The 11,627-nt window shown below is 43.3% G+C and overlaps 1 protein-coding gene across 1 annotated transcript; it reads left to right on the forward strand.

Annotated features, from left to right (window-relative positions):
* The first annotated feature begins 31 nt into the window (after positions 1–31).
* RTCB (RNA 2',3'-cyclic phosphate and 5'-OH ligase) lies at positions 32–10,812 on the forward strand. The gene is made up of 12 exons (XM_009086426.3): positions 32–196; positions 295–373; positions 1,222–1,289; positions 2,449–2,548; positions 3,638–3,794; positions 4,384–4,540; positions 6,034–6,193; positions 6,517–6,692; positions 7,151–7,339; positions 7,819–7,929; positions 8,618–8,737; positions 9,758–10,812. The coding sequence occupies exons 1-12, from the start codon at positions 104–106 to the stop codon at positions 9,863–9,865; spliced, it is 1,518 nt and encodes a 505-aa protein (XP_009084674.1). The 5' UTR covers positions 32–103; the 3' UTR covers positions 9,866–10,812.
* The last annotated feature ends 815 nt before the right edge of the window (positions 10,813–11,627 follow it).

Raw genomic sequence — 11,627 nt, forward strand, 5'->3', positions numbered from 1 at the left:
GAGGAGGTTTGAGCCTCGACGGCTCCTGTCCGCTGCTGCCGCGGGCCTGCGTCAGTTCCTGCCGCCGGCCGGCGCTGCCATCGGGACCGGGAGCGCCGCCGCCATGAGCCGCAGCTACAACGATGAGCTGCAGTACCTGGACAAGATCGACAAGAACTGCTGGCGGATCAAGAAGGGCTTCGTGCCGAACATGCGTGTGCGTGGGAGGGGGCCTAGGTGCCCGGGGTAGGGGTCGGGGAAGGGGCGCGGAGTCGGGGTCGGGGCGGCCCGGGCGGCTGACGGCTCTCCCCACAGGTGGAGGGCGTTTTCTACGTGAACGACCCGCTGGAGAAGCTGATGTTCGAGGAGCTGCGCAATGCCTGCCGCGGCGGAGGTGGGTCCGGCGGGGAGCGGACCCCCTGACCCCGGGGGTGACACAGAATCAGTCGGTTTGGAAAAGATCTCTAAGACCATCGAGTCCAGCCTGTGACCGAACACCACCATGCCAACTAGACCACGGCACTGAGTGCTCCGTCCATCCTTTTCTTGAACGCTTCCAGGGACGGTGACTCCGCTGTCTCCCTAGGCAGCCTATTCCAACCTATAAGCACCCTTTCCGCGAAAAAATTCTTCCTAATGTCCAACCTAAACCTCTCCCGGTACAACTTAAAGCTGTTCTCTTGTCCTGTCTTCCCGCACGTCCCTCTCCAAGCCCTAGAGTGCAGGAGGCAGGGGGGCGGGCCCGGCGGGTGGGTCTGGAGAGGCGACAGACGGGAGGGCGTTCTCCGGCCGTGCGCGCCGCTGCGGCCCGGGGAGCAGCACCGGCAGCTGCAGCATGGCCTGTGCCCTGCACTGCCGGCTGCGCTCTGCGCTCGGGAGTGTTCCCTGAATGCCGCTCTCACAGTTTGCTGTGGGGGGCACTGCCTGGGCTTGTTCTCTGTGCGGCTGGAGTGCAGGGCTGGAGCCCAGCTGCCAGCTGGGCTGGGGGGAGCACACTGCTGTTGTTAGCACAGACCCCACACTATGGGTACAAACAGCAGAAGTTGGTCTTCAGTGATATAAACACTGCGTTTAATGGAACTGCAGATTGTACACAATGCCAGGCTCTTTATACCAGATAAGAAGTCTTGCTGGTGGCTGACTTCTTTTTTGCCAGTGTTTTAAACAGCCTCTTTAGAAAGCGTTTTTTTGTGATTATCATGGTAAATTATCAGATTACTTTTTTTTGAAAATCTTTTTCAGGTGCGGGTGGCTTCTTGCCTGCTATGAAACAGATTGGGAATGTGGCTGCATTGCCTGGCATTGTTCACGTGAGTATCTGCTTTGAAAAATCTGCTCTTTTTCTGTTCCCATTTGCCTGAGATTATTGCATTCTAAACGAAAACTCTCATGAGAAGAGGTATGGACCAAAGTTCTTCTCAAGGCAGTTTTTGTGTTAGGAACCTGTGTCTGAGTAAGGACGCAAGGGCAAGTAAGCTTGCAATGGCAGGCTGCAAAACTAAGTTGTCAGAGAAAGAAATAGCCACTTACTTCATTGCTTGTCTTTTGACATAGAGCTTTTCATGCTGTTTCAGCTTCTTGAGCCACCTTTCCCCACTGTTCATACCAACTCCTTGTTGGTTTTGAATTGCCTCTGCCCTGGAATACATGGAGAAGTGTGGAGAGAGAACTGTGTTGTCTGTACTTTTGTTACTGGCCTCATGTGTGTAGTGAGCCTTCACATGCACTGAACAGTGACTTCCCTCATTCTGTGCCTTTTTGGAAGGAAAGCATCACATATAATGATGCAGGAGGAAAATGCTTACCTGTGACTCTTTTAAAGAAGCGCAAAGTACTAGGTGGAAATTATCCTTTTCACATTCAATGTTGCATATATTAATAAGTAACAAATAACAGTTTTTTTAATTGTCTCTTTTGGCAGAAGTTTTGAATTTATGGATGCAGTAAAAGGCAGACCATCATGCCATTAAATGCCTTAGAGGTCAGGCCAAATGGAGTAAGGTAGAATAGTAATAACCTTCTAAAATGGGAATTTTGGCTGGTAGTTTGTAGAAGAGATGCTACAATCATCTACATATTCAGATCTTAACTTTTTATCTCCAAACCAAGGATTTCTTGGTGATGTCAGGGAGAGGCAGAGGAAGCAAAGAATCCTATTCAAAAGTACTGTTCACTTCAGTGTGTGGTAGCACTTTTATAGATACTGAAAAGTTCCAATTTCTGGTAACTTTCTGGGTGTCGCAGGGTGTTTGCTTCAGAGATCTACTCTCTCCTTTTTTTGACTGTTCTGTAAGTGCGGGTGATTGGATCCTTACCTGAGTTGATGTATTCACTCCACCTACATCTGAATATCCATTCTCTTTTTGGTATATTTGTTTGCAAATGTGGCAACCACTGCTACAAGGCATAATATAACCAAGGCAACTCTGCATGCATTTAATTTCATAAAGCTTTAAAATTGCCTTTCAGAGATCAATAGGCCTCCCAGATGTCCATTCTGGCTATGGATTTGCTATTGGCAACATGGCTGCCTTTGATATGAGTGATCCTGAAGCAGTGGTTTCACCAGGTAAGGATGACTGACTTAACCTGCTTTGAGAAATATCTGGGATGGCATAAAAATACTTTTCAAAATGGCAGGACTTTACAGTACTTTTCATTTAGAAACAAAGCAAAAATATGAGAATTGCAGGGAGTTAAGGGGTGCTTAATTCTTGCACTTAGAGTCTTTATTCTTTATGGAGCAGGCCATTACACTGAGAACAGCTTAACAGTACAGGGAGAATTGCCCTTGTGTTTGCAGCTTGGACTTGTGATATCCCTCAGTTCTGAAGTCTTTGACTTCGGGGTTTCACCAGATGGATGAAGAACTGACTAGTTTCTTTCAGTAGTTTGAAAACATATTTTGAAGATATTTCTCCACTTAAAACATGACTTTACAGTATGTCTGTCTTTTTAGTAAACACCCAGATCTTTGCTTACTGATGGTCTGAAGCTTGTGTGGTTGTCATGAAACATGATAGGCATGTTTTAGTTTTGCTTTGATCAGTTCAAGTGTTCCTGATTGACTGAGACCCAAAGTCTCTTAGTTTGGTATCTCTCCTCTAACATTAGTAATAGCAGAACCTTCATAATAAAAGTGGCATGATTATCTTTCACATTTGGCATTGCCTTATAGAATTTATTATTATAAATAGTAAGAGTTAAGCGAAACACCAAGAACTGAAGTTTGGTATTCCTTATAAGTATTTATTATTTCTTATAACTATTTATTATTTATTCCAGTGAAGATTCAAAAAAGAACTCACATTTGGGTATTGCTTTCAACAACATTTTACATCAGGGAGCCATTCTAAGATCTGTCACTTTTCTTCTGGCCTTAGGCAGCAGAACAGGAACATTCTCTCTGCTTTCTATGGGCCATGTGTTTTATAATTGTGTCCACTTCTCTTTGTCAGCTTGCTGGAGTAACTGTAAATGGAGAGCTCTGTAGGCAATCATACAGCTATGTCTTGAAGTCTGAGGCTTCATGTAAACCTGTTAAAATGAAGCTTAATACAGTTCTGCTTTTTTCCCCTCACTATTGTGTCACAGGAAAAGGAGTGAGATTACAGCCTTCAGTACGTGCTCCCTGACATGGCTTTTTCTCCATTTGTAGGTGGTGTCGGCTTTGACATCAACTGTGGTGTCCGCTTGCTGCGGACAAATTTGGATGAAAGTGATGTGCAGCCTGTGAAAGAACAGCTCGCCCAGGCTATGTTTGACCACATTCCTGTTGGTGTTGGCTCCAAAGGTGTCATCCCCATGAATGCCAAGTAAGAGAATGACTTCATGCACACATCACTAGAAGGGACATCTCTGTTGCTAGTTTTGATGCAAGATTCATCAGTGAGAGACTTAAGAAAGGAAGAGTAATTCTAAAATGCTTTCTGTTCTTTCTGCATATGTGCCTTATCAGGACTGACATGATCATCAATGCACAGTCAGCTCTTTTTTCCCCATTTAAACTCCATAAAGGTTCTTGCTGGGGTCTCATTTCTTCTCAAAATTTCTATGAACATAAAGGTCTTTTTTGAAAGAGAGGATTATAGATACGAAATAGGATCTTTCCCACCCAGCCAAGAGGAAAAAGAGATGATGTACCAAAAATTAATATATTTGTAGTGCTTAATTTTCATGAAGTATTAAGAAGCTGGACTTATTGTTTGGAGAGTTGGGGGCTGGCCATAACATAATAATTTAGCTTGGATGAGATCTTTTGTAGTCATCTCACCCACCTCCTTGCAGGAAGGATCTAAATCTAAAGTTAGGTCTGACAAAAAAATGGCATCAAGGCCATATCCAGCGGAATTTTGAGTATATCCAGGGATAATCATCTTATGTGTAGGTGTTTGATAATTGCAGGGATTTGGAAGAGGCACTGGAGATGGGTGTGGACTGGTCTCTCCGAGAAGGCTATGCCTGGGCAGAGGACAAGGAGCACTGTGAGGAATATGGAAGAATGCTACAGGCCGACCCCAACAAAGTCTCTTCAAGGGCAAAGAAAAGGGGCCTGCCTCAGGTAATGTTATCTTTCAGGGGGGGCTGTGCATGCTCACAGGGTTCAAATATAAATGATAGAGAGCAGTTCTCTAATTCTGTGTCTTTTCTTGAAACTCTGTCTAGTGTTTCTGGGCAGGGGGAAAGGTGAGAAGTGAGTTAGTTCTGAGTAATTCTTGACAAAACTGGAATAGAGGAGAATAATACTTGGGCTTACCCAAGGTCTCTGGGGCCATCAGGTTTTCATCTGTTAACATCTGGTGCTGGAAGTTATATGTGGAGTTTCCACATCCAGATGCATTTTTTTTTAAAAGATAGGCAACTTAGTGTTCAACTTTTGTCCGTGTTTGCTCAGCAAGTTAATAGCAGGGCAAGAAAAGATACAATAATAAATGGAACTAGCTCATAACTAAGCTCATAACTAGCTCATAACTAAGCTCAGTTTAGGAGTTGGATTTAATTTCTGTATATGGTGTCTCACTGTTCTGTGTGCAACAATTTGAGATGGCTATACTAACGGCATATTTGTAAAGCTTTCTTGTATATTCTTGGTATTAATTGATGTTATTCTTTATTAATTGGGGTGGTGCAAAATTACAGCATTTTAACCTGGAAATATGTGTTATGTCCCCCATTTTCACATTTGCCTTGCAAATAAGCAATCAGCTGTTACAGAAAAAATTTGGGCTTGGAAATGGAATATCTTATTTTAATCTACTAAAAAGTTTTAAGTTACTAATTAACAAGATGTTGTAACTTCTTTGTGGAGTTAAAACCGAGTATAAGCCTGTCTGCTTTGTCTGTACAAACTGAAGATGAAGTCTCAATACTCTATACTCTTCCCATCCAGGCCAAAGTAAGTTGGAAAAAAGTGGCAGCATAGTCTGTATGTACATCCTGCTCCTCTTGTTTAATCACAGTCTTGTTCCAGCACCACAGGTAGTTACTGTCACCGACATGTTTTATGAAAAATCCTTTCCTTAGGATTTTTCCCTCCTGAGAAGCTGAGAGGCCTCAGGAACAAATTGTAAACAATTCTTATCTGCTGCTGTGGAATGCAACAGGGGGAATCTGTGATTGGTTGTTTCCAGTTAAGGGCCAATCACAGTTCACCTGTCCAGACTGTCTCGGTCAGAGACAAGCCTTTGTTATTCATTCTTTTTCTATTCTTAGCTTAGCCTTCTGATGAAATCTTTTCTTCTATTCTTTTAGTATAGTTTTAATATATTACCTATCATAAAATAATAAATCAAGCCTTCTGATACATGGAGTCAACTTTCTCATCTCTTCCCTCATCCTGGGACCCTTGTGAACAACACCACATAGTTACAAATTTGAGCAAAAAGGAAAGTGGTGATTCTACTGAGTTCTACTTCCTTGCAGTTTACATGGGAATATTTTTCCCCAAAAAAACTTTTTCTAAATCCAAAACCTTGCTGTAGGAATTTGCCCTATCTCCTGTTGCTGCAGCTCTCCCTTGTGCTCCCTGTCTGATCAGTGTATTGTGATTGGCAGCTGGGGACCCTGGGAGCCGGAAATCATTATGCCGAAATCCAGGTGGTGGATGAGATTTACAACGAATATGCTGCCAAGAAAATGGGCATTGACCACAAAGGGCAGGTGTGCGTGATGATCCACAGTGGAAGCAGAGGGCTGGGCCACCAGGTTGCCACAGGTATGATCTGACTAGTATAGCTACCTGGAGTGAGGCAAACTCTTCAGTGTGGTCTTGTCACTGACAGCAAACTCGAGCACCAAAGGGCATTTCCTACAGTGAATTGCTGAGAGCATCCTGAATTGCCTGGTCAGGTGTTTCTATTTGGAAACAGTTGATTTCATTCTGCCACAGATTTGCTTTTTTGCATTTGAGAAGTAGCCTGGGGCTTGACCATTGACAGATGAGTTCAGTTTTAGAATATAAATTACAGACACCCATGTTAATCTCAAAGATTGCAGCAAAATAAGAAGTCACTTAGACTTACTGTGGTTATTTTCCAGATGCACTGGTGGCTATGGAAAAAGCTATGAAACGGGACAAAATCATAGTGAATGATCGCCAGCTGGCGTGTGCCAGGATTGCCTCTGCAGAGGGACAGGATTACCTGAAGGGAATGGCAGCTGCTGGCAACTATGCCTGGGTTAACCGCTCTTCCATGACTTTCCTAACACGACAGGTAGGAGCAGAGTTGTCTCTGATGCAGTTATTTTTCCTGCTTCATCCCAGACATAGAGAACAGAGAGTAGTTGCACTATTTAACCTAATTTCATTTGTGTGTTTCTTTTTTTCTTGCGAGTCTTTCACAAAGTTGCAGTCCTGACAATCTGTCTAAAACCTTTCAACATCACTGAATTGTACTTGGCAGAAGTGACTTAAGCAGTATTTTTGAAAACGCCTTGAGCTGGAAAAAGAAGCTCTAAGAAAACTGGGCGTTTTGTTGCTAAAGCCAGCTTTTCAGAGTTGCACAAATTTGCCTAATTGATATCTGACTAAATTACAACAGGAAGCTGCCAGTAGGCTGAGAAACAATCTATGCAGTCCAATTCTGTCATTCTCAGCACTGTTGTATTCAGTTCCACTGTGGGTGAATTATGATGATCTTGTATCTCATATCCTGATTTGTTCTCTTTTTAGGCCTTTGCCAAAGTCTTCAACACGACCCCAGACGACCTTGACATGCACGTTATCTATGATGTGTCTCACAACATTGCCAAAGTGGAACAGCATGTAGTGGATGGAAAGGAGCGGACTCTGCTGGTGCACAGAAAAGGATCAACCAGGGCCTTCCCCCCTCACCATCCTCTTATTGCTGTTGATTATCAAGTAAGTTTAGCTTTGGGAGAAGGAAATAAAGAATTCTGGATTAATCAGACAATTTTAGGGTCCCTAACAGATACCTAAATGTTGTGAGTTATTTCTTTAAGGTAACAGCACTGGAACCCTGGTGGGATGGCAGTATTCAGCTTCTGTGTGTCTTAGATTTTTGGGACGCTGAGCTCCTCTTTCTGCTCCATACCCAAAATTGTTGGAAGAATGTGAAAGGAAGGAAGTCCTTTATGGACTTCAGGATTCAATGGTTACCCTTGTCTGTCTGTTGGACAGAAGGCTTATGATCTACTGGTCTGCATCTTTCAGAGCAGTTAATTTTCTAGAATCCTTGATTCCAGGCACCTGAAACAGCCAGGGATTCTCTTAAGGATTGTTAATCTGACTTCCTTTTCTGGAGACACAGTTCCTCTCAGACCTTTATTAAGAATGAGATTTTGCAGCTTTTTCTTATGAATGAAAGTTTACACCCACAGCTGACTGGACAGCCTGTTTTGATCGGTGGCACAATGGGCACCTGCAGCTATGTCCTCACTGGTACAGAGCAAGGCATGACTGAGACCTTTGGAACTACTTGCCATGGAGCTGTAAGTCAAGAAGTTATTTCAGGGAGGGGTTGGGATGAGACTGTCACCCAGAGAACAAAGTTGTTGAAGGGTCATCCAATGTGTGATTCCTCTGTTGGTCATACAAGCAGACATTAGCCTTGCCAGTAGTCCTTGCCCAGGAGAACTGCAAGGTACAAGTCTTTGTCCCTTACTGAGTAGTTGTGACTACTGCTGCAGAAAACCTAGGGGATATTGCTTTTTATAAGGCAGATGTTAGGATGAAGATGTGGAGAATAAGCTTATTTTATGAAATTCTGATACCTCTGAGCTAACGAGGGGGTTTAACTGGGCTGAGGCTGTCTATATATAAAACTCCACAGAAGTTTGAAGATATTTCCTCCCCTGTTATTCATAGTGTGAGACAATGATTGAGGAAGAGAAGCATCTTCCAGTAAATTCCTAGTCCTGAATACTGTTTGGTTTGGGTAAAGTGACACTTGCAGACAAGTGTATTATACATATGAAACTTTCCTACTCATCATACCAGAGGTGTGATTTTGCAGGAGCCTGTGACTTGAAGGGCAAATTAATTTTCTGCATTGGGGTTTTTCTGTGTCTCAGTCATTCTGTGTTTGCTTATAAAGCAATAATGGGTATTTTTTATAAGAAAGAGTTTTGTTTTTCCAAACTGCTACAAAAAGTAGAACTAACACAACTGTTGGCCTAGGGTCGTGCACTCTCTCGAGCCAAATCTCGACGTAACTTGGACTTCCAGGATGTACTGGACAAGCTGGCTGACATGGGTATTGCCATCCGTGTTGCTTCTCCCAAACTGGTCATGGAAGAAGTGAGTTTAGTACTTCATTATCTTAGAAGGAAAAGGGGGGGGGGGGTCTTGCTCCCTGTTTGAATGACCCTCCCGGACCTGATTTTTTGCAGTGCTAAGCAATTGCCAGTACTCTAAATATGCAGCTTGTATGATTGCTGATAGAGCTGTCAAATTTTCTGGAAAATGATCTGAAGTGTTCTCTATCCTAAAAGCAAGCTGAAAGGGGAGATGCCTGATTGACAGGTTTTGGGGGTATGTTTTTTCCTCTTCTGCCTGGTGATAGGGATAAATAATTGCTGTCTTTGTGTGAGCATCTACAAAAGTAGCTATGTTTTACGGATTTTCTTCTTGAATTATGTTCTCCCTGCTTTAAATTTCCCTTACACTACAGCTTTCATGTAGATTAGTAGCATCTTGAAAGATCCTCTTTTAAGATGAACTCCTATATTTGCTCAAGAAGAGAGCTCTGAATGGTTAGAGAACTTTGAGTATTATTACTTCAGTTGCTCTGCATTAACATGAGCATGCTTTTTCTGTTCACAACCTCACTCGTAAAAGGGTTGATCATTTGGCACTATGCTTTTCTGGGTGTTGGTGTTATATGAACATGTTGATCACATTAAAGTCCCTATTTAAGAGCAGCTTCCTTGACAGAATAGGGGCCAGAGAGGGAAACTAGAGTTAAACCTTGACTGCTGTCACTTAGGAGCAGTTAAGATAAAGGCTACCTGTAAAGAAGTTGGAGTCACTTCCTACTAGATAATGCCATTCTAACCTGCTGGGGCAGTCATTATCTGAAAAACTGGATTAAAATAGCTAATATTTTATCTGAAATATGATGAGAGCTTATTTTGGAAAGCTAAGTGTCTTACGGATTTCTTAGATACATAAGGTGGACAGATTCTCAATATGTTCACCTACTTCTACACCATCCATTGATATGGTTATTTTTGTGAAGAGTGGCTTTCAAAAGCCTACACCTGATTTCCTGTGATTATCAGCTGTTTATAGTTTTGTCTTTTCTTCCCCCCCCTCCAGGCGCCAGAGTCTTACAAGAACGTGACTGATGTGGTTAACACCTGCCATGAAGCTGGCATCAGCAAGAAAGCCATTAAACTGAGACCTATTGCTGTTATAAAAGGCTAGGAGCCAACAAGGCACCCATGTCTCCAGGCCTTACACAAAACTGACTAGAATTATCATCTTCTCTTTGGCTCTGTAGGATGCTCAAATATCACATTCCTGTTCTGGAAACACAACAGCTGAGGATACACCTATTTTTACCACTCCTAGCCATAATTAATGCCCCTCCTCCTTGTTATATGGTGTTCTTTGCCCTGTCCTCACAAGAAAAGAAATTCCTAAATCTTGGTTTTTATATGCAGTCCTTCCTCCATTTCCATGCTCAGGCAGGACTTCAGACTTGCCCAAGTTGTCACCAAGTGCTGTGCTGCAAGACCATCTCCATCAGTGAAGGTGGTGTATGAACCAGAGCTGCTGTCACCACACCTGAGTGCCTGGAGCTCTTTCTGCAAATGGAAGTACTCTGATAGACAAGGTGTTGCACTTGTGGGCAGGGAGAGGCTGTCCTGTTTGCAGGTACCTTTATCCATAGTCTGTACTGCTTCATGTTTTCTGGTAATTGGGTAAGAAATCTGGAGTTGGGAGCAGTCTCCTGCTCAGGTTAAGAGGGGCTAGCTAAACTCAAGACACAGTCTTACCCCAGCCTCTCCCATTTAACACAGCACCTGGTGAACTTGGCTCAGGACAAGTAGGCATTTCACAGTCTTTTGGAAAATCTGAGTAGAACTGAGTATGTTGCCTTGAGAGGTTTTGTTTGCCTTGTAAAAATTGTACTTAACTTAGGAATGTGCTAATCCAACATTTTAAGAAGCTCTGAGCATGTGAACGTTGGGTTGGGTAATGCTGCTCACTGTGTCCCACAGCTCTGATTTAATGGAGCCCAATTTCAGGGTCAGGCCCAATGCAATGGGACTTAGAGTTTCTTTTACATTCATTAACCAAGGCTGGAGGGGAAGTTGACCATCCCCACTGGATCTTTTTGAGGGATTACAATAAAATGGGAAGATGGACGTGGCAGTGTATCTGTGTCATGTTTATTCTGTGTACTTGAAAGCAGACAACAGACATTTTCGTCAACATGCACCCTTGAAATGCACTGCCTTTTGTGAGTTCGGAGGATGGATCTTGCAGAGAATGTGCAGATGGCAGGATTTTTGCAGGACACAAGGAAGGGAAGTGCAGTGCTGTTTTCCCAGCTCGGTTTTGACAGGAGTGTGTTGGCTGTTACCTGTCCTTGCCGGCCGTGCTGGGCCCCCCTCGCCGGACAGGGGGTGGCGCCTGCCTGCAAGGCTGGATGCCGGCACAAGAGGGCGGCTGGAGGGAAACACCCCAAAGCAAGAGTGGAGCCCTGCCAAGGACTCGTGTAAGGGGAGCAGATAGTGATTGATGGACTGCAGTGCCTTTTGATGAAACATCCCTTTAAGTGCAGGATCTTAGAAGGCATAATGGTATTTCACTATTGTAATCACTTTGTTCTTAAGGGTTTTTTTAGGTTCAAATACTGTGTGCAGGTTCAGAAGCAGCACATGTACTTATAGGCACTGCTGTGAGTTCTTGTGAGTCTGAACTTACAGCTTCTTGTTTGCCCCTCCTTTCTTCAGTGGAACAGTTCCAGATTGACATTTCAGTGGTCTGAGACATACTTGCTGAGTTTAAAACAAAAATCATTTCACCTAGAAATGTGAATTACCCTCCAGTGACTGAAAGAAAAATTGGTCTCAAATCTTCTGCAGAAGTCTATGTTCTTTGCAGAAATTTCTGTCTATAAATACTTCAGCTTATTTGATGTGGAATGTAAGGGAACAAATAAACATTTTTTAAAAAT

Source organism: Serinus canaria, chromosome 1A (assembly GCF_022539315.1).
Source record: "Serinus canaria isolate serCan28SL12 chromosome 1A, serCan2020, whole genome shotgun sequence".
Taxonomy (NCBI): domain Eukaryota; kingdom Metazoa; phylum Chordata; class Aves; order Passeriformes; family Fringillidae; genus Serinus; species Serinus canaria.